The 25,011-nt window shown below is 48.7% G+C and overlaps 2 protein-coding genes across 2 annotated transcripts; both read right to left on the reverse strand.

The window, feature by feature from the left end:
* Nucleotides 1-776: 776 nt before the first annotated feature.
* Nucleotides 777-1,868, reverse strand: LOC8042532 (E3 SUMO-protein ligase ZBED1-like). Its single transcript, XM_002415570.5, has one exon. The coding sequence runs from the start codon at nucleotides 1,866-1,868 to the stop codon at nucleotides 777-779; it is 1,092 nt and encodes a 363-aa protein (XP_002415615.3).
* A 48-nt stretch (nucleotides 1,869-1,916) lies between these two features.
* Nucleotides 1,917-2,603, reverse strand: LOC120844071 (E3 SUMO-protein ligase ZBED1-like). The gene has a single exon (XM_040215673.1). It carries the CDS (start codon nucleotides 2,601-2,603, stop codon nucleotides 1,917-1,919), a length of 687 nt encoding a protein of 228 aa, XP_040071607.1.
* Between the last annotated feature and the right edge of the window lie 22,408 nt (nucleotides 2,604-25,011).

The following is a 25,011-nucleotide window of genomic DNA, read 5'->3' on the forward strand; positions in this document are numbered from 1 at the left end:
TTGCAAAATAAATTCCTTTCTTAGTGACGCGTACAAGGCTGGTTTTACGACAAAACAAATAATACTGTCACAACTAGGATTTCGATTGATAATCAAGAGTGCAATCGATAGTCAGATCGATGGTCAACTGTGTGTAGTATGCCATGTTCTTGTTTGATATTTCTAATACCACATGGCAAAGTTTTTTTGTTTTTTTTTCCAATTTCTTGACTCTAAATTGCCGTCGATGAAAATCTTTGATGTGTTATACGGCGTTATTATACAACTTTTGACGTTTTCCTGATGTGCAAGTTTTTTTTTTTTTTTTTTTTCGTTTTGCTAATTGATAAAGAGAGCAAACGCAACCCCAGACATCGCGCCTCTAGTCTCTTCACCCATTGCGGCGAGTTGAAAAACAGATATAGGTGGAAATGATTGAACACAGTTGGAGTTACAACATTACGGTCAACGCTTTGGAATGTTTTTTTAGAGAATATTGTACCGATCAGGTTTAAAGTAATTTCCTATTGACCTAAAATGCTGTCCACAAAATAAAACACCACCAAATTTATCTTTAGAGTATTTATGAGTGAATAAAAAATAACACCGTAGAGATTTCAATGTGGAAACCTAAAATGCGTGCGGCATAACAAGTTTAGACTAAACAAACCGGGTCAGTGAATGATGGCTTATTTTAACCATTCTTCAGACAAAGTAACATTGAGGTACATGAAACACTGTTTAAATATAATTCTTTGCCTCAAGCTCAAAACTTTAAACAGTACGTTGCACGGCATTTAGTTTTGAGACAGCCAACAATTCTGATGGAGGAATACCAGCATGTCGACGTTTTTGCCCTTGAGCCTGCTCCGCCTGTCTGAAACGATTTGACCAGCAGCTGAGAATACCCGTTCTGCTGGCACGGACGTTGCTGGCACGCACAGGTACTTGAGAGCCATTTCGCACAGTGGTGTCATGGTGCTTTGGTTTGAACGCCAGAATTCTAGTGGATTCGTGTTAATCCCCTGTGGCAGCATCTCAAGGTATTGCCGAACCAACCGCTCCGAGTTTGAGGTGGGAGTTACAGGCTCCCGGCCACGCTTGTCTAAGAACCCCAAAATCCGCCTTTCTTGTGTAGTTTGTATAGAAGCTTCCCGGTGTTCCGAGAGTCTCGCTTCGCTAGAAGGACTGTTTTGAGACATTCGCCGGTCTAACTCGTCAATGAAACCAGCTTTGGCACGCTCTGCGTTTATGCTATCCAGGAAAGCTCGTTCTTTCATTCTTGAATCTAGCAGCGTAGCAAATGCTGTCAGGCGTGTTTTCTCGTAAGCATCCATTCTTCTATGCAAAGCAGAAAGGCAGTCTCGAAGCACTTCTTTGGCCACAGCGGTTTTCAGTGCAGGCTCAATGCGCTCATTCAACTCTGTTGCGATGCCGCAGACAGCAGGAACGATTAGAGATACGGTGGTGTACTGATCTCCAGACATCAATTTTGTGGCTTCCTCAAAAGGGTCCAGAATCTGGACAATGTCTTCGATGAGCATGATATCTTCTGCTGACAAAGGACTTGGCGCCCGGGGTAGCTTCGTCAACGTCAGCGCCTCCCCAACTTCTAAGATCCTCTTCAGCATGTATAAAACACTGTTCCATCGCGTCTGAGTTTCTTGCATGAGTTTCAACGGCGGTACTTTACCAGAGCGCTCTTGTTCTTCTCGGAGTTTGGTGGTAGCTGTGGAACTCGACCTCACATGACGCGCAATGTTCTTGCATTTCAACAAAACGTCGTTGAGTTCATCACTGCTTTTTAGTCCATCCTGGACTGCTAAGTTCAACGTGTGAGTGAAGCACGGTAGGTGCTCGATGTTGAGCAGCCGGCACGCGAGAATCATCCTCTTGTCGTTGTCTGTGACAAGCGCAACGATCGCCTCTCGAATACCTCAGTCTTCTGCCACACCTGCGATGGCCTGGGCCACGTTTTCAGCAGTGTGATCTTCGTGAACAACCGCAGTTGATAACACTGCAGACCGCAGAACTGTGTCTTGCACAAAATGGCAGGTGACAGTGACGTAGCTGTCAGTCGTGCATGATGTCCACATGTCTGCTGTTATTGCACATTCCCTTGCTTCTGTCAGCATGTCTCGCAACCTTGTTTTGGCTTCATCATACAAGTTAAGTAGAAGAACCCTCGAAATCTGCGTTCGGCTTGGCAACTTGTACCTGGGGTCTAGCGCATGGCAGAGGCCTTGAAATCCCTTGTCGGTGACTATCGAAAATGGTTGCATGTCTTTAGCTATCATCAGGGCCAATTCCTTGTCAAGTTTATTTTTCTTTTCAGTCTGGTCTCCGTACTGCGTGGCTTTCTCAGCTACAAATAAATGTAACTTGCTTTGCTTCGGCCTTGAGGGGCCAGCCACAGCCATTCGCGAGTCCCCAACTTCCTCGGGCTCTCGCTCTTCCCGATCCTGGTGAAACGATGATCCAGCATGGCATCGTTTCATATGATCTCTTAAATTTGAAGTGTTTCCACTTGTCTTGTATTCCTTTTTGCACAAAGTGCACTTTGCGTATCCACTTGTCGCATCTTTTACGAAGTAATCCCAAATCTCTGCTTTTGACTTCGGCATTCCGCACGTCAATAGCTGTAGATAAAAAAAGAAAAACCTGTTTTTAAGAAACGTGTATTTTCTTGTTTTCTGACGTTGCAAAATAACTTTAAGTCTATCAAAATATTAAAGGACCCATGCAAAGGAGCAAAACGAATTTGTAATAGGCACCCGCGGGAGCCGCTGCGGGCCACGTGGCAGACCTGTGCGCTGTCGCGCGGCGCCGCTGCCACCTCAAAGTCGCGCCGCCGCCGCAAGCTGAGCGTGGTGTGCGTGCGCCGCCGGTTGAACGTGTTTCTTCACGCCGCCGCAGCCACCGCCGCCGCGCAAGTTCGTCTACTCCGGGGCGCCGCCGCCGTCATCTGACCGACGCACAGGTCTATCACGTCTGCTTGCGCCTCTCAGGAGTTTCCTTTGGGCTCTAAAAGTTACTTATTAATCTTTACTTTTTGTTGCACTTCAAACGAAGCTGAATAAGTTACTTTTAGACGCCATAGGAAGCTTCCGAAAGAGCGCAAGCACCACGAGACAAATAGCGGCCAGTCACGTGATAAATAGCGGCCACTTTTCCGCGGCGCCCGCCCGCGGGTGCACACTACAAATACGTATCGCGCAGTAAATATAGCTCTAATTTTTTTTCCTTTCCGTTGTAAATTCGTTTTATAACTTCCTTTTCCTAACCCGGCTGCTTAAAAAATTGTGTATTTATCCTTTGCATCTGTTCTTTAAGGACTTCCTTTAGTGTCTATTCCTGCACCCACAACACATGAACATTCGGATCTTTTCAATTAGCCGAAACACTCACTGCCCCTAAAATATTTGTGCAATGATGGGTCCCTTGAATTGAACAAAAACAATTCATCAGTATCACTTCATTTAAATATAGCACCATTTTGAGGTCCACAAGATTACAAGCAAAAATAGACGCGTGGCCTGTTGAAGTGGATCAGAGAAAGCGCGGTCATAAAAACGAAACTTCAGGTGAACATAACGAGTTGCGGTAAAATGCATGTCTCCTCCTACCAGTACAAATCGTTTTAGGGGCGCGATGGACGTCGATCAGTCGCCAAAATCTGTCAGATGCGTCGACACGATACCACACCAACCACACCGACCACACCAACAGACCGCAAGAACCTCGAATGCGGACAGCGAGTCCCTCTTTGCCTGCTTGACGAGGTCCAGCCAGATTCAGTGGGCTACCGCTTAGTTTAGGTTTGCAACAGTGCGGTACTTTTGTTTTTCTGTTTGTGTTTGTTCCGCGCTAGAAAGGGCGCCGACTCTTACAGAAGGTACCAGCTAGTCCCGCCTACCCCTGGAAAAGTAGCGACATCCTTTGAAGAATGCCGCCTGCTATCTTGGGCCGATCCGGGCGGCGCTACAGTCGACGTGCGAGCGCGAAATAGCAAAATATAACAATTTAGAGCCTGCATGAGGGACGAGCAGAGAAAAGGAATGCTTATGCTGTTGGAGTGCAGCGCATGCTATGAGCTCATGTCGACAATCAAATAACGCCGACTGTGCAACGGCACGGCTTTCATCGTCTTTCTTAGAGCCCATCCTTCGCGGCTGGTATACTTTGACAGTGCGCTTTTAGCCTGTGTCTATGCATTTTGCGTGTCTTTCAGCCTTTGACTGCGCTATGACTCAAGTATAGGAAGACCGTCTGCAATCTTGGGCCGATCCAGGCGGCACTACAGTCGACGCGCGGGTGTAAAAAAGCACAGCATAAAGTTAAAATGTGTGCGCGTCAGAGGAGGAGGGAGATGTCGCTAGATTTCTTATTCAGGGGCATTAGTGCCGCCAAAGCTGGCGCCGTATGCTCCGCAGTCTGAGTGCTCGCCGCGGTTTGGCGCACATTTGTACTAGTATTCGCGCGTGCGGAGCGAACACAGTTGCCGCACCGCCGCTCGCCTCCCTTCCTCGTCTTTTCGCCCAAAATCCCGTCTTCGTCATCACTGAAAGCTGAACCAAAGTTGGCATGGCAAGTGCTTGGGCTGGTTGGTGTCCCATTTGAAAAAAATAAAGCGAAAAAAAGAGAAGGGGGAGCGACGCAAACTACTAGTGTCGCAAAACTATCGATAGTAAACTGTCGACAGTACTATCAATAGGTTTTCGATAGTCGACTATCGATATTTTTTCTATAGTCGACTATCGATAGTACTATCGATAGTTTTTCGATAGTACCATCGATAGTTTTTCGATAGTCGACTATCGAAAAACTATCGATAGTACTATCGATAGTACTATCGACAGTTTTTCTATAGTCGACTATCGATAGCACTATCGATAGTTTTTTTATAGTACTATCGATAGTTTTTCGATAGTCGACTATCGATAGTACTATCGATAGTTTTTTTACTATCGATAGTCAGATTTTTGGCGACTATCGATACTATCGATAGTACAATCGATAGTTTTGGACCACTACCAGTAGGCTTTCCTATGGGACAAATACACAATCCTAAGGGGACCGATACAGATAACTATGGGACAGATAGAAATTTCTATTGGAACAATAAAAATCTCTCTTGGTCAAATCTCTATCACAATTTTTGCTAGGGAGTGCACTAAAACTGAAACAGTGCATGAGACATGTTTTAAACAGTAAAATCTTACTTCCTTTGAATGACCCTAATGGAGTTTGACATCCCGTATAAGGCCATACAGGTTGTGGCTTCCAGTAAGGAATCTTTTAGGACTTCCTGTTTGAGTGTATATGGGAGTTAGTTTGTTTCCTCACAGACCATGCAGGAACTGGTTTCCCATACCAAGAACCCATATAGGAATCAACAGGAAATGCCTTCCTGTAAAATTTCCCATACAAAAGTATACAGGACGCACCTTCTGGTAACACTTCCTGTATAACATTTATATGGGTTCTTTTAATAGGGAAATAAGTTCCTACTTGCATTGCACCTAAAAAAGTATAAAAAAGCACTGAAGCTTTGTGCCCTATTTCACAGAGCACTGTGTCGTGAGGTATTACATTTATTTTGGTACATTTTTAAACTGTGATAAGCTGCATCGCTTTTTTTTTTTTTTTGAGTGATTGCGCCTTGAGCCTTACCAACAATTGACTCCTTTGGGCTGTCCATAAGCATGGTAATGAGGGCTGGGCGAGTTTTTGGAGTCCCGTTGTCAATATCAGGAGCTTCTATCTTCTTGATCAAATATTTCTCTATTGCAATCTGCACTGCTCCAAATATTTAAAGCGAGAAGAGCATCTATCAATAACTTGACTGTGTGGTGTCCCTTGTAATAAGGGTATGTGAACAGCCGGCCTTCCAGTCATTGAGTTGTTTCAGTCTCCACCTCCGTGCAGTCCAACACGACTCGCACCTTAGCATAGTCTTTAAAACAGCGGGGGATGTTTTTTTTTAAAATTTCTTCCCTGGTTGGCCAGTATACTGCACTTTCGAGCGCAGCAGCTACGGAAGGCAATGTACCATAAAAACACCTCTGCACAACGACCTCGCTTACTCGAAACAAAGTGCTGTTGCACTTAAATGAAAATAATGTTTAATGTTTTACTAGCATGAGCACGACACGCTTGTGCACAGATAGTTTGGTATTCGTGCTATGAAACTGCTCTACATTCTTTGATACCCTTTGCAGTAGCTGAATGGATCATGGCTAATTGTCATGAGGGTGGATTCGATAAGATTTTCTAGGCCGAAGCAATAACACTGCTAGGCAAGTTTTAATTTGAAGTTGCACTTGCATTTTATATGGCAGAATTAAAAGTGGGTAACCCTCTTACGAACGCAACAATTTTCAGTGCGAGCAACATACAAAATTTTTACATTAAGCTAGGATGTAAGCTAGCCAGCGGGCTAGCACCTAGAGAACCCCTGGGCTCTCGTAGAAAGGCCCAGTAGAGAGGGAAGCGGCAAAGGTCCTCCTAGGTAGCAAAACCTCAGCACTGTACCTTTTGTCGTCTATAACTGGCCAGTGCGGGTTACAGATTGGGCACGAGTGCTGCGTCAGCATTTGACTGGAACTTTTCTAATCAGTGAGAACACTGTGTCCTGCACTGGCCGCTTGTAGGGCACAGAAAATGCAACGCTGCGCTTCTGCTGTCTGGGTGGTGTTGGTAGTGCCCGCCCCCTTGCTGCTCCCTTCACTACTGTGCTTTTTTACGACTGCCCAGGGGCCCATCAGGTGGTGTTGCAGGCAGTGATTGCCAGACATTCTACTGTTCGCATTTCACATTTATTGCGCGACACTGTTAGCACGCACATGACATCGACACTTTTCGCATTTTACTTGGACAGTTTTTTTACAGACAGTCAGTTTTATGGTCCAGGTTGATGCCCCGGATGAATATATTCCTCCGTATTAGATGGCTTGGCAACAGCATATGATTCGACAGAAAACATTGCAAAAAACGGATATTGTTTTTTTGTGTTAAAGGGATGCTGAACCGAAATTCGGATTTCACAAAACAAGCTTGCAGAAGTGTTCAACAGGGCACCATAAACCACGAAACATTACTCATATAGCCATATCTCGAGCTGATGGCCGTATTTCTGGAAAATAAAGGAGTGAATGAGGGAGAATGTTGATGTCGTCTTATTGCAGAAGAATTGAGAAGGTGGAGAAATGGCCTCGCTCCCTGTCCTCTCCGCCCCCTCGCAGAGTCGAAGCAAAAAGAGGAGGAAATAAGAATCGCGAGGTCGCGCGTCTCCTCGGCCTTGTGCGAGTGTGCTCTTCTTTTACAAAAATACAATGATCCTTTGGAGATACCGCTTTATGAGTGACGTTTTGGGATTTGTAGCGTCCTGCCTATAGGTTCTGCGTTGCATCCTGAAATTCGATTTTCGGTTGCACATCCCTTGAAAGGTTCAATATATGAACCAGAAGGTTTGTGCCATGAATATGTTGGACCTTGGGAATAATAGCCTCTCTATAATGTCATTTGGAGCATTTTTATTTTCATTCATTGTCGATATGAACATGGGCACTAAGATATTAAATAAAATATAACAATGCTATTATTAAAGTAAACACAATGGCCCCTTGAATTTTTTAGGAGATGAACACTTGAAAATTTGGAACCTACCATAATATACTGCAGAAGGGCCCACTCCGTTCAAGCGTCCACTATTAACATGTTCCCAACGTTTCAATTCTGCAAATTATGTTAAACACCCTATTTGCCTGGACAAGTGCCCATTTCTAAATTCACCCAGTTTTTAGTGAAAGTTGGGCGAGTGCTCCAGCGGTATTTTATGGTATACTCAATTTCACCTCGAGAATCATCCTTGAAAAGTGACTTCTCTCAAAGTGTTCCAAATCTCCCGCTTTATGTAGGGAGTTAATGTATGTGCATGTGCATTGAACATCAGTTGTTTCCTATTTTATTGAAATTTACACGTTTTCAACGTAAAAATAATTCATTATTTTCTGACAACCTATATTGTAAGAACAACTTTGTGCAGTGTATCAGCTAAACATGAAACATTTTTTCTTGAGGTGGTAATGAGCATAGCTATCTGGGGTTGCAAACATGTTGACTAAACCTGTCTTGTGCGATGATGGTATAGTGACGTCTCGTTAATATGAATGCCTCTGTTCCCGCAAAAAGTCCATAATATGAGTTGTCCATAATAGAAAGACAAAAATGAAGCATTTACCCATGTCATTCTCGAGAACTTCATCTATAGTGCACATGAGAGTCTAGTGCACACTCATAGTGCACATGAGAGTAACATTATACATGAGAATAACACTATGCCTACCCTGTATTTGTAAAAAAAAAAAAAAAAAAAAAAAAAGATTTAATTAAATTATGCATGTAAAAGTATTATCAGACCGGACATTGAAGTACAATTGAGCTTGCCTCGATTTCGAATACTGTGATGTGTGTGCACCTTTAGTGTACAACTGGGAAATGCAGTGTGGCATGTGTTGGTAAAGCATTTGACATTTTGTATCAACACATTTTGTATCGACTGGAGCATTATAGTGAATTGTTAAAGGGGCCCTCCAGAGCTTTCTGCGATTGTCTGTTTATGTTATATTGCATAGTAGGTGCAAGGTTAATATGTATACAAAGTTTTAGATTACAAAACTGTTTGTTAAGCAGATGGCAGAAGAAATATATCGGGACTATTTTCTCTTCAAAGACAATCCCCCATTCCCTGCCCGTCGCTAAAACTTGACCAATGGAAATGCTGCATTTCGCGGTGAATGCGAACATTATTATTGCAACACATTTTAAGTTTGTTGTAAATTAGAGCTTGAGAAAAACGTAAACTGATTGCGGTGCGGGAAACATAGTCCGCAATTATCGCTCCGAAACCAGCAAACTATGTTTTCTCCCCGCAAGTTTGTTAGGGGGTGATGCGTCGGCGCGTCGGCTCGTCTGCTTCCCGGGGCGTCTGCAGGCGTGCGTTTGTGGGACACGTGTTCCTTCTTCTTGTGGATCCCGACTCTGAAGCCAGCTTTGCGATCCTTCCACGTCAACGAGTCAAACTTTTCCTTGTCATCTGTGGAATGCGACTGCGTATTGCAGTAGCAGCGCGACGGTGCAGTGCGACGAACGGCGACTGCCGAGCACAAAGTCCGGGTAGTCCGGGCTCCTTGACGACGGTCCGCGCGTGTTCAAGAGATTCCTCCTCGGGTCGGCGGTCGGCCGCGTTGGTGACGCGCAGTGACACCGGAATCCTTCGCTTTCTATTGGCTGACGCGTAAAGAGATGCCCCTCCCGTTTTCCGGGGTCATCTCAGAAAGGGGGGCAGGTCGGCGACTTTGATGGCAATTTTAATAGGGAAATCGCCGCGCATGACTGTAATTTTATGATTTTTAGGATCCTTAGGGCCTGTAGATTGAGTTACCGCCATAAATGGACCATCGCAGAACACTTCGGAGGGCCTCTTTAAGAACAATGTTACAATATACGAGATGAACACGGATGGCAAATTTGTTATGTTTGCAGTGTTCGAGTCTTTGTGTGTTTTACCACTGAGAGCTGGTCCCAGTGGTTAGAAAAGACAAAGTTATTTTTTCCACAACAAACAACATGTTGTGATTCGGAGAGCCCAATAAATAAAAAAAAGAAAGGAAAAGAAGCAGCGCCGAGGCGGCCTGCTGAAAGATGTTGTCTCACATGCCGAGGTGGGGCGGCGAGCACCGGCGGGTCCGAGGCGGGAACGACCTGGAAGGAAGGGACGTCTACATCGGCCGAGGTCAGAACACGTACTCGTTTATTTAGAGGGAAACAACCCGGGGGCCAACCGCCCCGGGGGAGATCCACCTGGGCGCACGGCCCAATGGATGAAGTGTAGCGCCGCCTGGCTACAGCGATATGCAGTGACAGTTCGTGGCGCCACCTGGTTAGTGTGGCGAGCGAAACTAAATGAAAAAATTGAACTACTACACTTTCCTTTCCTTAAAAAAAAAATAAACACCTATCCTTCCCTCTCTTAGGAAAAGAAAATACACTGTCTCATAAGGCTAAAACCTTAAGGCAGGATAAAATAAAAATTGAGCAAAAGACACTGGGCAAGTAAAACCTAATAAAAAAAAAAAATAGGCAAGTAGCCAGTTACACTTCTTACTGCACGTGGCAGAGAAGACGAAGACTTCACGTTCAAATGTTCATGGGCATGTAGCATTGAAAATAGTTAAGGTTTCCTAAAATGTCCGTTGTCACTACACACACAAAAAGAAAAATTATTCACTGGGGTTGACTAGAAGAATGTTCAATAGTTGATGTGTGCACTAAACTCATATGTCTTGGATCTCTCCGAGACTTGAACTGCTGTCGTAAAGGTTCACAAAGTAGTCTTTGAGACGTTCGGGCAGCCGCTGGGCTCGATGTGGGCGACTGTCCTGACGGGGGGTGGAGGTGTCGGGACCTCGACCCTGGGTCTCTGGAGGATCCGACCGGAAGGTCGGCTGGCCGCCTGATGCCGACGGCACTCTCACAGGGGACGGCGCTGGTACCGGTTCTGGGGCACCGTCAAAGGAGGTGTCGGAAACTGCACCACCCTCAGTAGCCGTTTCTGTACGACTGGGCGACCAACTGGCAGCTGACCAGCTGCTATCTGGGGACATCCCAGGAGACTGGTAGTGCTCAGGGGGCTGAGCAATCTCCTCAGGCACCGGTTGCACCTCAGCAGGACCCTCGGAAACAGGAGGGGGACTCCCAGTTGGAACAGGACCCTCAGGAGGGGAAGGGGGGGCCTCAGGACTCAGGCCAGGGTCAGGACGTTGACCCGCAGGATCTGGATTGGTGGTGTCCGGGCTAGCCGGACCAAGGACAGGAACAGGCGGCTCTGGGGGAGCTGGCGGGACTGTGGGCAGAACAACTGCGGGGAAAAAAGGGGGGTCCGGGGGGTACAAATCTTCCCGGAACCAAGATGCTCTGGTTGATGAAGGTTGAAGAGTTGTATGCGTCAACTTGGACGCATGCCACGTGGATCCATCGTCCAGCCGGTATGTAGCTGGACCCACTTGATCTTGGATCTTCTGAGGAGAAGCATACTTCATCTGTAACTTTCCTCGGAGACGAGGCTTGTTGACCTTGACGGTCTGTCCAGGAATGAATGTAGGCCGCTTGACAGCACGCCTTCTGTCTGAGTACATCTTCATGCGTTCTTGATATTTCTTGATTGTTTGTGGAAGTCTTTGTTGGACTGTGGACCTTGGAACTTGAGGGTCGGGGACTGGACGCCCCGAAAGATGAAGACGATTGCGATGGTTCCTGCCATGAAGCAGGAACGCGGGAGTTTCTCCCATTGCAGCATGGCGAGTGGCACGGTACACTCCTAAGTACTCCGTGACTGCTTCTCTGAGGTTGCGTTGCTGGACGACAGCCAACTGTATGATGGACTTCAAGACACGGTTGAAACGTTCCACCTGCCCATTCGCTTGGGGGTGGTACAGGGATGACCTGAGATGACGAATACCTTGATTCTTGAGGTACTCTGTAAATAGACCATTTGCAGTCTCTCCCAAGCGCCCCGGCGCGCGCGCGAGGAATCTTGGGATCGGTGTTCTGTCGGCCCCCGTCGTCTGGCTGCTCTCCGTTGGAATCGCATCACCTCGCCCTAGACATACTTTTCATCTTCGTTGTTTATACTTAATAATCCTCTTTTTTATCTACTCCAGTGTATTTTTCTTGTTCATAAGTGTATCTATTTCGTTCAGCGCTTTGTATTTCTTCTGTATATTACGTGTTTTTGTGCATATTCCATCGTTTTCGACGCGGCCGTCGACGGACACCACGCCGCTTCGTTCGCCGCTCCCGGGGTGAGTACTGACTGTTGCCGTTACGCTCTATCCCGCTCCTAGGCCGTTCATTTAACTCGTGTGCGGTCGCGAGAGAGCAGTTTCGAACATCACTACAAATGTCACCGCTGTAAGCAGAGAAATAAAGTAGTCATCACGAAGCGAAGGCCGACATGCCTTCGCTTCGTGATGCGCTCGCCCTGTGAAATGTGAGCGTGGGATATCGAGTACTGCTTGCGTGCTCAACATTCGGGACGGTGCTTTGTCGTTGCGATCTTTTTGCCCTTCGGACGCTTGCGAAGCTGTACCAGCGGTCGGCGTGCCTCGGCAGCGCTCGTCAACAACCGTCCGCGCAGCATCACATCCTTCGCGTTCGGTTCTTCGTCGCGGCGGGAGAAGGGGTTCTGACTGCGTTTTATGCATAGTATGGGGGAGATTCCATTGTTTATCGAAATTACAGTTCAGCTAGCGCGCTCACTGTGGTGAGGCAAGATTGCCCCTGCGAACCGCGCTAACACAGCGTCCCGCGAGTGCATATCTTTATTGATCATCCCGTTTTCACGCAAGCGCGTGCATATGAAATGCTAGACACTTTTTAGTGGCTCTGCGAACTGCTTCTTTTGGACGAACACTGACGCATTGAAAGCTGGAGTGTCTTTGCCACTCCTGTACAACACTTCACGGTCGTGCCAGCAGCTTTATGCTGCTGGCACGAAACGGATTATGGTCAAAACGCGTTCTTCGTATTCAGAGCTGCACTATATCATGGACACTGACAGGGCAGCAGCAACAAGCAGCTCAGTGACACTGGAGATGCTTGTCCCCAATGCCAGTGCGTGGCTTGCTTTCAGAATGCTCCTTCGACTGTGTAATGTTCGAAAGTGCACAAGAAGTTGTAGATTACAAAAGCTGGCATGTTTGCCTAATAGCAAACGCTCTTTTTTTAGCACAAAGTTTACAGCAGGCTTTTTTTGAGGGGTTGTTACCCTAGATGAACTCTTACTTCGCAAGTTTAGGTTAATTCTGTCAAAACAACACCAAACCCATTAAAAAACTGTGTTGGTCAAATTTCCGTCCTCCTTTTAAAACGCTGACTGAGCTGCCTTTTTTTCAGGGAAGGCTATGGCGACACGGGATGTACCAGAGCCGCAAGAGCTACCACTTCCAGCAGGACCTTGGACCAAGCAGCTGAAGGACTTTCCTTCCGCATTCTCGGAAAGCCACATCCAAGGGCATGGCCAAGCAGCTGGAGCACAGAAGCACACAAGTTCTGGCTACAAAATGTTCAAGGCCCACAAAGTGCAGAACATCTTCCTCCACACCACAAGTGCATCAGAGACAATTGTCAAGGCTAACGTGGAGGCTTCCATGACCCTTACGAAGCGATACGCAGTGCATGCTGTGCTCTGCCAAGATGGGCAGGTCAGCAAGGCTTCCTGTTCCTGCAAGGCTGGACAAGGCGGTGTGTGCAAGCATGTGGCAGCACTGCTTTGGCACATGCTAGACCTGATAAGGGAGGGAAGGTCCTACATCCCGGATGCTCTGGCCTGCACTGAGGGAGCAAGGCAGTGGGGCCCATCTTCAAAGAGAGGTGCAAGTACGGTGTCGTTCAACGAACTAGAATTCGTCAAGCACGACTCTAGCAACAAGGCGAAGAGTGCGAGAAAAACCACGGAAGTGCATGTGGACGTGGCGCAGGCAACCGTCAAGAGGCTGCATACAGATTTCATTGAGAAGGGAATATTCCCAATGTTTGCGGACGTGATGGAAGAAGCTGCCTTCACACCCTTGCCAAGGAAGGTTCAGGAGCACTCGAACACGGATGATGGGGCCTCTGCAGCACGGATCAGCTTGCGCATAAAAGAGTGCTGGAATCACCAGATGCCACCAAGCGATCCATGCACCCTGACTCTTACACAAGCTCAGCACCTGGAGGAACAGACACGTGGCCAAAGCAGAAGTATGCTGTGGCACACGGAACGTGAGAAAAGGATCACGGCATCACAGTTCGGAGACATCGTCAAACGACAAGCACCCGTGAACGAAAAGTTTCTCAGGACGATTTTCTCGGGCGGACATGGCACGACACGTCACATGAGGGCGGGACTTCAGAATGAGGCGGCTGCTCTGAAGCGCTACAAGGCCAAGCAAAAGGTCCAAGTCTTCAGTGTTGGCCTTTGCATCAACCCTGGCCTTCCCATGCTGGGGGCATCACCAGACGGGCTGGTCTGGGACGAAGATATACAGGAGTACGGACTAGTCGAAGTGAAGACCGTGTCACGGGCGATAGATGCGAACCTGACGACCTTCGAGGAGGTGATGAGCAGAGGGTTTGTGGAGTTTATCCATGCGGACAAGAGTGTCGACAAAAAGCACAAGCACTACTACCAGGTGACAGGACAACTTGCGCTCACAGGACTGGAGTGGTGTGACCTTGTTGTTGACTGGGCGAAAGACTGCTGGGTCACACGGGTGCCCTTTGATGAGGCACTCTGGGTGAACGTTATGGTGCCACGCCTGACAGACTTTTTTTTTAAATATCGGAAAGACTGAGTGTTGATCATAAAATTGTAGTGTCTGTTGTGGGCGGTTCTAGTGCCAAGTTTGGACACTTTTGGTAATCGGGTTGCAAACACTGCCCGCGTGGGTGGGCGGCTCCGTACGTCAGCCTGCTGGTTTCGACTTCGACAACACCGGTTCTTGGCCTACCCGGTTTACGCAACTCGAGGAGTACGCTTATGCCTCCGTACTTCGCCAAGCACCACCGGACATTCAGGTGCGGACACTTCTCTACTGCATGGGCCCCGAGGCTCGGGTCCTTCTCGACATGTTCGGCTTGAACGCCGCCTCCCTGAACAACTACAACACGGTGGTCAAGCGCTTCTCGGAACACTTCCTGTACCCCGTCAACGAGGTGTAAGAGTCCTCGAGGTTCCACGAGCGGGTTCAGCAGCCGGGAGAGAGCGTCGACAGTTACTACGCCGAGCTCTGCAAGCTTGTCAAGTGGTGCAACTACCCGTCCCCCAAAGTCGAAGAACGCCTGGTTCGCGACCGGTTCGTTGTTGGTCTTTGCGACGAACGCCTGTCCGGCCAGCTCTGCTGGAAAGCCAAGCTCAGCCTCAAGGACGCGTGGACGCAGGTGAGGCAGATCGAAGACGCCGAAAAAGAAAAAAACTGCTCGCGGGAGTCGAGAGTGTCCAGGTCACCGTCAACGTTGACGCCACCAAGTCTTGTCATGGTCCGACGCACCAACGCAAGACAACAAAACGGTCAGACGACGCATCAGCAGTGTCTTCACTTGGCGATAACGACCCAGGTTCCTGCAGCTACTGCAGTCGGGCCCCCCACACACGCTCAGACTGTCCTGCTCGGCAGTCTCTGTGCAATTATTGCAAGAAGAAGGGCCACTTCGCGGACGTCTGTTGCGCTCGGAAACGAAAGCAGAGCAAGGTGGCGTTCCTTACCGCTCCACGCAATCCTCGAGACTGAGAAGGCCAAGGCCAAGTACGTTGAGGTCAATGTCGACAACTACACGGCGATATTCAAGGTAGATTCCGGCGCGGAGGCGTCTGCTGTTTCGGAAGCCTTCCCGAACTTACCTCATCATCTGGACAAGGTCGACGACCTGCTGACAGCACCAGGAGACCAGTCGCTAAAAGTCATTGGGTACTTCATGGCTACCCTCCTGTGGCGAGGCAAGACCGGTCATCAGCGTCTGTACGTGATCAAGTCCCTCTCTATGCCCCTGCTCGGGTTCCCAGCCATCCAGGCTCTGGGTGTGGTAAAGTTCTTGGACGACATGAAAGTGCCGGCACCGCAGGGACTTTTCAGAGGTCTCGGCACGCTCAAGGAGGAGTACAAGATTCGGCTACGCCCGGATGCGGTTCCGTTTTCACTTAGTGTTCCATGCCGCATACCGATACCCCTGCGCGAGGTGGTGCAAACAGAACTGGCCAAACTGGAGCAAGACGGAGCCATTCGGCGTGTCACCAACCCCACACCTCGGGACGCTGGACTGTTCATGGTTCCAAAGTCGTCGGGAGGTTACCGTGTCTGTATCGACTTTACAAAATTAAATCAAGTTGTCCCGAGAGAACGTCATGTGCTCCCCACCGTCGATCAAGTCCTGGGACTTCTGGGCGATGCGGCAGTCTTCTCGAAGCTCAAAGTTACCTCAAGCTTCCATCAGGTCAAGCTTTCCAAGGACTCTCAAGAGCTTACGATGTTCATTACGCCGTATGGGCGTTATTGCTTTTGCCGACTCCCATTTGGCATCACGTCGGCCCCTGAGTTTTTCCAGCGACAGGTGGCGTGGATCTTGGAAGTCCTAGACGGATTGGTCAACATGGTCGACGACATCCTAGTCTTCGGCAGAACGAAAAAGGAACATGACCAACGCCTGCGGCAGGTGCTGTTGTGTCTCTCCGAGGCCGGCGTCACCCCTAGCTTCCGTCGACGGTTCGGCCTCAGGTGGACCTGTCTACTCGCGTCATCGTGATGTGCCTCGTCCAGCATCACCACCACGTGTTCGTGGTGATGGTACGGGCCGACACTACTCAACCCATTCTGGAAGACAAGTGGTCGCTCCCAAGAGACTCAATCTGTAAAACTTTGTTTTTTTTCACAGCCAAGGTGTCCGATACTCTCCTTGAACATTCTAAAGGGGGGATTTTGCGGGCGGTGCTAGTGCCAAGTTTGGACACTTTCGGTAATCGGGTTGCAAACACTGTGCCCACGTCTTGTGTAAAAAGCCATTGCCTCGTGTGATAAAGGTGCCTTTTGGTTCCTAGCTCTGGACGCTCAGTTGGTTGCTTGCCGTCGCTGGTGGGCTGTGCAGTTTCACCGCCGGCCACAGCCCGGCACGGCAGTGTCACAAAGGAATCAACCTCATTTTTAATGCCAAAGACTTGGAGAACATATAATAAATCAACTTTTGTGAACTGAAAGTGGCTGTCATGACAAGTAGTTGGAATGCCTCAGACTGCTCATGTCGGCACAAGAATTTGTTGCAAACTGTAGCGCGTACCTCTGTCCGATATAGTAGTCGCAATATTTGTGTACTGAAAATAGAGTTTGTGCACTGTGCATGCTAAATTTCATACACTTTTCCATTGTTTACAAACCCACGCCCCAGCGTGTAATCTTCACAGCCTAGCATGCGCGTGGTCGTCAGTTGTGAAACCGTCCAAAGCACGCGCCATACACACAAACACTAAAGATGGTATGAGAGCGTGTGACACCTAAAGAGGGCATGATCCTCTTCTGCATTATGCGCGAAAGTTCCAACAACGACCATGTGCTGTGGCTACCAACGCCGCTTCCGGCGGCCCACCTGGGAGCAAAATTGGTTTACGGTAGTGTCGTTACTGATTTCAGCGCTATTGATGGTGAAATTTTGGTTGCACGTCAAGGTCCCCACATGTTCTTCCTCTGGGGTGACAGACATCTTCCTTTGGTTTAATCTGTAAACCCTCTAATCTTCATTTGCTGGGGCATATTGACGGAGAATTTTAGTAATTCGCACAATTTACAATGCAACAGCTTGTTTTCAACATCTTGAATTTTTGCCTGTGGCACACGCAATGGCATCTCAGTTAAAGCCCCTTCATGTTTTAAAAGTAGCGCAAAGTGCGTCGATGCACGAGGCACGTGCAACATGCAGCCCTTGGGAAGATCATGGCGACACAGCGCAGCACTGAGCTAGATTTCAGACGCCATGTCCTTCCCAGAAGTGGCACACGGTACGTGTCTCGAGAATTTCCACAACAATGAATGGCGCCACTTTTCCCAGGATAGAGGGGCTTTAATCTCAGTCTGCCTGTTGCCCCACCAAACAGTTCTGCTAGGAGTCGACTGTGGCCCCACCATTACGTCTATTTTTCTTTATTAACCACTACATTTCCGCCCTTTTTAGAGGATATGTGTGTATTAAAATAAAACATCCAAAAGTATTGAAATTAATTTAATCAGTCCTAGTTAAAAATTAAGAATAATCAAATGCTCGCTACTCTGTCGTGTAGTGTGCAACCAATCTAAAATTAAAACCTGGCAAGTTTGGACAACATTTTATTGCGTTGAGTACTTCTGACAGGAATCCTAACGTCCTTGATTTCTTTCATCATGACCATCTACCTTTGCTTTGAAACATTTATTTAACGACCAAAGAAGTGGCCACCATATCTGCCCTGCTGTTTGGGCATAAAAAGAGGAAAAGCTTTTAATCTTCTCGGGAGCTTCCAGGGCGAATGAGACAAGTGGCAGCGATCAGGGACTCCTGGGGCTTCAGTAGTCTGGAGTCACCTGGTTGATCTCGGCGAGTATGGTTTCCTTGAGTGCCGTAGGGAGGTTCTGAAGTTGCCCGACTGTGACGTTGTTGGGGGCCAGGTGCACTGCGAGTGGAGGGTGAACGGGCAATCCATCCCAAGAGCTTGGTGACAGGGTGAACACAAGTGTAGCATCCAGAGTCATGTTGCGCTGGTTGCGGAAAAAAGACGTCCGAGGCCCGTTCAGCTAGCTCCTCGGGAGAGACACCTTTGCGAAGGGCAACAGTGGCAGCAAATTGCCTAGGTTTGTGGTCCCCGAGGAGAGAACGGAGGAGCCTTCAAACTTTCGAAAGATGGCTATTGCCGGAGATGGATCTGCACAGGGAAGTCCAGCAGTTGGAAGCGAGTTCCGAAGTGTAGCACGAGATAGTCTTTTGGAGTTTATGTGAAGGTTTGAGGAGTCGTCGTGGTCTGCGAGAACGGCGGTAACAGGCCAACAGGTGAATGCGGCGGTCCAGTAAGTAAATGCTCGTCAAAGCGGCATCGTCCGGTACGGTTAGCCGCTTTGTGGCAGACTTGTGGGCGGACTGGATAGCTTGTATAATGTCGGAAAAGCCAGCAAGTTCCATGACAGAAGAAAGAGCTGCTCGGAAGTTGTCCCACTTAGTGAAGAATGTGTCGCAGCAGGCGCGACAGTGAGATAGGGTTGCGGATAGGAAGTCGTAGCGTAAAATAATGGGGAGGTGATCACCGCCGAGGCGGTCGCCGGCGACATGCCATCTCCAGCGTCGAGGGTAACGAGCACAGGTAAAGTCGGGGCAGGTGTCCTGCTGTTGGGAGGATTGTTTGATACGTGTGGGGGTGTCTGGGATGTTGAGGAACGAAAGTTTCAGCCCTGTGAGGTCTGCAAGAAGCCGCGTGCCGTGGGGAAGGTCAATGTCGTAGCCCCATGCGTGTGTTTGGCATTAAGATCACCGCAAACGGGAACGTCGTCTTTTGGATAAAGACGGGCGAAGTGCTTAAAAAAAGGGATGTTTAGCGGCTGCCTTGTCCAGCGGTTTAGCGATGTGTCTGGAGCCACATAGACAGAGAAGAGAAAAACGGGCCGTTGAGGAATTGGCGGCAACCCGTAACGCTGGTCATTGCAGAGCACCTCTGTGAGGTGTCGAGAAGAGTGAAGCACACTGATCGATGAACGTACAGGGCGGAACGAATCCAAGGCAAGGGGGCACTAGTCTCAATGTTCGGAGCAAGTCCATCGTACTGTGGCAAAGAAGGGAGGGGGCCGTTGATTTCTTGTAGAGCAAACGCAGCGGCCATGTCGGATGACGAGTGAAGATAAAATTTTTCGATGAAGTCTGCCTTCTTCTGTTTAAGCGAGCAACAGTTCCACTGAACAATCCTGGGGGCGCTAACCATGTTTGCGTGGTGATAGTGGGGGGCCGCCGAACGGAATGATGCCCTGCATCGCGAGGCGCCCGATTACTGCACGGGTGCAGGTATCCACGAGAGTAAACAGCGAGTTTTGCATCGTCGGAATTCGCTGCGTGGCTGCCAGCATTTGTTTTGTGAAAAGGGTGATTTGTTGTTGCAAGCCAGTAAAGTCTGACCCTGACGGAAGTAGGGCAGGCGTCTCACTAGTGCTGTTGACAGCTCTCGCTGATTCTGCGAAGGTGGTCCGAGGCGGTTCTGATGTTGGGACTTGTGTGAGGTCGGCGGTGATGTTGTGTGCCGGCGTTAGGAGTTTTGTGGCGAGCACCGGGCGGGAGTCAGTCTTCTGCTTCGCAGACCTCGGTGCTGCGATGAGGGCTTTGGGCGCAGATAACAGCACAGCTTGCTGAGCAGGAGCTAGTTTCAGGCGTCACTGGTGGTGACGCCGGCTTCTCTTTGGATGTTGATGAAGGCAACTGACGACGCTGTGTTGTGCCGTTGGCTTGGGTGCTGTTGGGGCACTGGGCAACGCGAGGCTGGTGCCGTCGAATGTAATGAGTGCCGACCCAGAGTTTGTGAGAGGACCGGCCTGGAGGATAGCAGATTTCCGGCAATGAAGGTTTTTTAGGACGCAGAATCCAGGTCGCCAGACTTTTTTTATGAATCCGCGAACCTGGCCACGGCGAATGGCCTCGTAGCCTTGCACGGAGACCTGCAGAGTGCCGATCGGGATGTATGTTACATTGAGGAATGCATCGCACACTTGAGACAAAGCAGCATCAACTGCAAGTTGATTACTGCAGTCGAGGTACCTCACTTGGTAGGGGGCTGCAATGGTGTAGGAGACCTGAGGTCTATCTGTGCAGCAACTGCAGAGTCAATGGCAAGAAAGACCCCGTCCATGATGCGGCATGGTTTGGCCGGCCGTAGAATGACAGTGTGGGAGAACTCACTGCAGAACGATGCTGCTGGAGGCGCCGCGGGCGGGGCCGCCTTACGTCGGCGAGAGACAGGATGCCATCCGTCCTCCAGGGGGAACGAGTCAGGGTTCGAGTCACGTTGGATGCACCGGGGTGAGGTGGTAAGCTTAGTCGCAGCGGCGCCGAAGAAAAAAATGCCACGAGCACGCTTCGTTTCATTGGCGGCAGTGCGGATGTGGCAACTGTTGTTGAGGGGCGACAACTTGCTTTCGGGATCATCGTCGCCGAGGATGGAGAATGGATTCTGAGTAAAGACCGCAGGTTGAATTCACGCGGCAACAAGTGGTGCATCAAGAAGCGACGTGACGGCAGGAGTGGTTGCACCGGCTGTGGGTGGTGCATTGAGCGGTAAGCTTCAGACAGCGGGAGAAGCCAGCGTGGCCTCGGTGGGTTGTGAGTCCATTTCGTTGGGTAGAGGAAAGTCCCGAGGGCCGTAGTCGGTGCTAATGGTCGTCATGGGTCATGAGGGCGTGTGGGCACAAAAAGTTGCCGGAGCTGAAGTGAGCTAGATAGAGAGATATGGCCTCTTTTTTCTCCACGACCATCTACGAAGCCACAAGACTGCAGCTCTAGCTTCGACTGAGCAGTGGCTCTCTCGTGAAATTGCACAGCAAAGCACAGACCTTCCAGATAGAGTCCAGGCTCTTGCTCATACTGTTTGGGAAAGTACCCCTCAAGATTCGAAAACACTTCATTTGTCCAATCACTCGTTCCACGTGGATCCGGACCTTCGCAATCGCCCTAGTTTTCGCTTCGTCCTCCAGGGAGAGCTGTAGCCTTCCCCCAAGGAAAGGTGGAATGTTCAGGTTAGCCCCTGCAGCTTCGACCTCTTCAGTGATCAAAAAGCCTCTGTCCGCCATGACAGAGTCTCCGGGCTCAAGAAGGTTGCATAGCCCGGAACATGCGGTCAGGGCTTTGTCAGAGACGCGGCCAGGGGCAAGGTCGCTCACGAACGACACGAACCCATTGGGGGTGATGCCCAGCAGTCCCTTGGCAGTGTTGTGGCACTTGTAGCTTGAGTAGGTATCACTCTGCACCCTGAAGTCGCTAGGTGTCTCGATGAAGATTTCCGTGCAATCCAGAATGACTCTCGTCGATGGATACGCCTCGATGAAGCACTCCGGCATGTGCTTGTTCACAACCTGTCGCGACGGCCAGTAGTTGAGTTGAGCAAGGTAGTCCGCTAGGTAACCAATCCAGAATGTCCACACCCGGCTGACTGTGCTGATGTGGATACGAAACCGGTATGCAAGGTCCTGCTCCAAAAGTCCCACCCTCAGGCGGGACAACACGAGCAGCAGCTGATCATCCATGGATAGATAAGGTGACCTTCTCTGCGGACCTTGACTTTCCTTGTGAGCTTCATAACCTGCCTGAACAAACTTGTAAAAGGCGAGAAATCTCTCCAGGGAGTCGAATCCCGTGTAGAAGGCCAGTTTCTTTGGGTCCTGTTGCACGGCTGTGAGCGTGAAGTTCTGAAAGGGGATTGTAGCATCGATGACCTCCTCTGCTTTGTCATACATCTCCTCAAGATGGGCTACTTTCTTCCGCAGAGCTTCATTTTCTTTCTGTAGACGGTCGTTGTCCTTGCGCAGTTTCTCGTTTGCAGAAGCGAGCTCCTCTAGCTGCCTGATGCGATCACGCAGGGCTTGATCGATACATCCTGTGATGCTGTACTGGTGGTCTGCCAGATGGGGAGATAGCAAAATAAATATCACATCATTTTTGCAGTCAAATATCAAAACAAAAAACTAGGCTTTCTCCTTGTAATTGCCTTGGCTCTGCCAAATAGCATATCATGTGCCATACAAAAAAAGCATCACATGTTAAAGGGGCCAAGAAACGATATGCATTTGGATGTTCTGCACCTCATACAAGCATACTGACGTCTGTAGCACAAATATAATCTATATAATAATCTATATACCACAAACCAGAGGCTCCCCTGCCAAGGTTATATTCTGAGGAATAGAAGGCTAATTTACAGTCAGAAATCACAATGTTGAGAAAGCCTAGGGTTCACACCAGGGTGACGACACTTGAATACAGACGGCTTATGAACTGGACCCAAGCACTGAGTGAGCACCTGACTATTTGGTTACAATCAATGCCATGGTAACTATTGGGGCTTGGGCTTGTGTCTAATCACTGCGCCAACAGTAGCAGCTAACCCCTAACAGTAATCATGTGATTATTTTACCTGGCTGTGAGGAAGAGCAGAATATTGCTTGTTCTCAAGCTTTATTGTGCGACAGCAGCATTTAGCAGAAGTAACTGAGTCGGTTTATGACCTCTTTAATGCTGCTCTGTTCCACACGAAGGAGCTATAATGGGAATGCTGGCTATTCGCCTTGAGATCCGATCGTCAGGGGTGCTGCGGGGAAATGCGGAACTAAGCTTTGTTCTACACTTACTTGGAGCACGGAGAATGCTGCGGACGCTAACTCGAAGCCCTGAGAGGCTCCGGTGCAGCGTTCGTGCGCATGCATTGGAGTCAACTGCGAATTCTAAGAGCATGCATAGCCTTGCCCGTGCTCCATAACAAAAGTGGGGATGGTTTTTTTGTGGACGCCAGAGAATCGCCGCTTGTCTTGTAGGAAACAATGGATAAACAAAAGCATGTGTCCCCACTTTTCAATCTGGATCTTGAGGCAAATAACATGCAAGCAGGGCTGTGGCAGCATCTCCTTTGTACCTGGCAGACAATGAAGTGAGGGTGTGACCGCAATCTGAAAGAACAACTCCGCGGGTACCTTGCATGTGCGGTATCTTAGAGTGCACCGTGCCATATGGTGCTGCGAGTATGGAACGGCCACAACTTGCGTGCTATAGCCAGCGGTGACTGAGTTAGTACAGTTTGTAAAGTTCGACGTACTGCATGTAAGTGTTCCATGCACCTATCGGGACTGCTGCACAGTTGACAGGGATGCCAAATAAACAGACGAGCAACACTGATGCTCAATGTTAGGAGCTTACCGCTAGCTATTACATCATCAGTGTCAGGGGCACCAGCGGAGGCCAAGGGGCTGCCGGGTTGTGCTGGCTCCTGGCTAGCAGGCAGGGTCACGGTCTGTGCCAGGTCAAGGTCCGACAGAAAGTAGGCCGGCAGCGGCTGCAGCGCATGGCGCTTCCTTGCGCAGATCATGTTTGGGACCTTTGGGCAGGCCGCAACATCTGCAGGCAAGGATAAGGCAATTGTTCACGCAATTATTTTATAAGCATTACATACCGGCTGGAATTCTGTCTAGCACAGGGCACAGCTTACACTGTACGGAGCACATAACATGTCAAACAACCAAGAGCTCAGCTGGATCAATAGCGGTCACTGTTTCTACCCTTTGGTAGCTGGTCTGGAATGTTGTAGCCAAATAGCGATTGTTGCAGTTCTTTCTGAGACGAAGTGCATTCAACAGCCACCGGCGTATAAAAGAAGGGAACAAAGTTTATATCCTTATTCAACATAGTTTGGCACACAACAAAAGGTTTGTCCCAAGCGAGCCAATCAGAGTACACTTCTCTAGTAAAGAGCTGTCACATACATTTGACTTCAACACTTCAATCAGTTCACAGGGGTTATAGAGTCTGCCACCTGCCATGTTACTGTGAAATCGACTATATTCGGTGCCATCTTAGGCTGTCCATACTTGCCTAAAGGGCCCTTTATTAAACATAATTATATTTCCGCATTCATATGTGTTTCCATTTGTGACACGAACGATATGCACAGCTGCAACTTCTTACAAAGCAGTTGGCTCAAGCATATTACGACCGCAAACTCCTGACAAGGCATGTCCAACTCTATCTGCTTGAATGGTCACTAGGAAGCTGCCTAGTCAAGCAAACACGGTGGACAGTAATTATAGAGTCCTTGCACCTGACGTCAGTTTTCGCTCAAAATATTTCTAGAATTCATGTTGGTACATTTTCTCCTATGTTTTTCTATGTGCTAAGAGAGTGTTTTCCAGCTCGCTGAAGTCCTCTTGCATTGTGACCGACTGTGTCAGATAGAGCAGTCGGAAATATAAAGAAGCATCGTCTGGTACCGTTCAAACACACTGCTGTTATTTAGAGTCGAGATGAGCTGGCACTTCAATGTACGACAGGAAACATGCAGAGCCTTCACTACTTTCCACAACGAGAGAGCTGGATTAAAAGCTGTCATTTGGGGCCATCAGAGATGAAGGCAGCAGAGCGACATCCCCTGGTGCCTTGAGCAGCAAGCTAGCTAAGCCAAGCCAAATCCTTGAAAAAGGCAGTCAGTAGGTTTATATGCCACCTATTCCCACTGCAAATTTAATGACGGACGAGAATGTTATACTTTTTCAGTTTCAGTGATATCCTTGATGCTACTTAACCGCACGTCGCAAAACCTCTTTTCGATTGCAGTCCATTTGCGTCGTCTAGCCGTTGAGAGATCTCATGTATTCAGACAAAACATTGTTATTATGTCTGCAGCTCTACAAAATCTGACATTACGATTGCTTGAAGCTCCGTCTTTTTCTATGAGAGCGATGA

The sequence above is a fragment of the Ixodes scapularis genome, unplaced genomic scaffold (genome assembly GCF_016920785.2).
Source record: "Ixodes scapularis isolate PalLabHiFi unplaced genomic scaffold, ASM1692078v2 PGA_scaffold2__306_contigs__length_199485367, whole genome shotgun sequence".
Lineage (NCBI taxonomy): Eukaryota > Metazoa > Arthropoda > Arachnida > Ixodida > Ixodidae > Ixodes > Ixodes scapularis.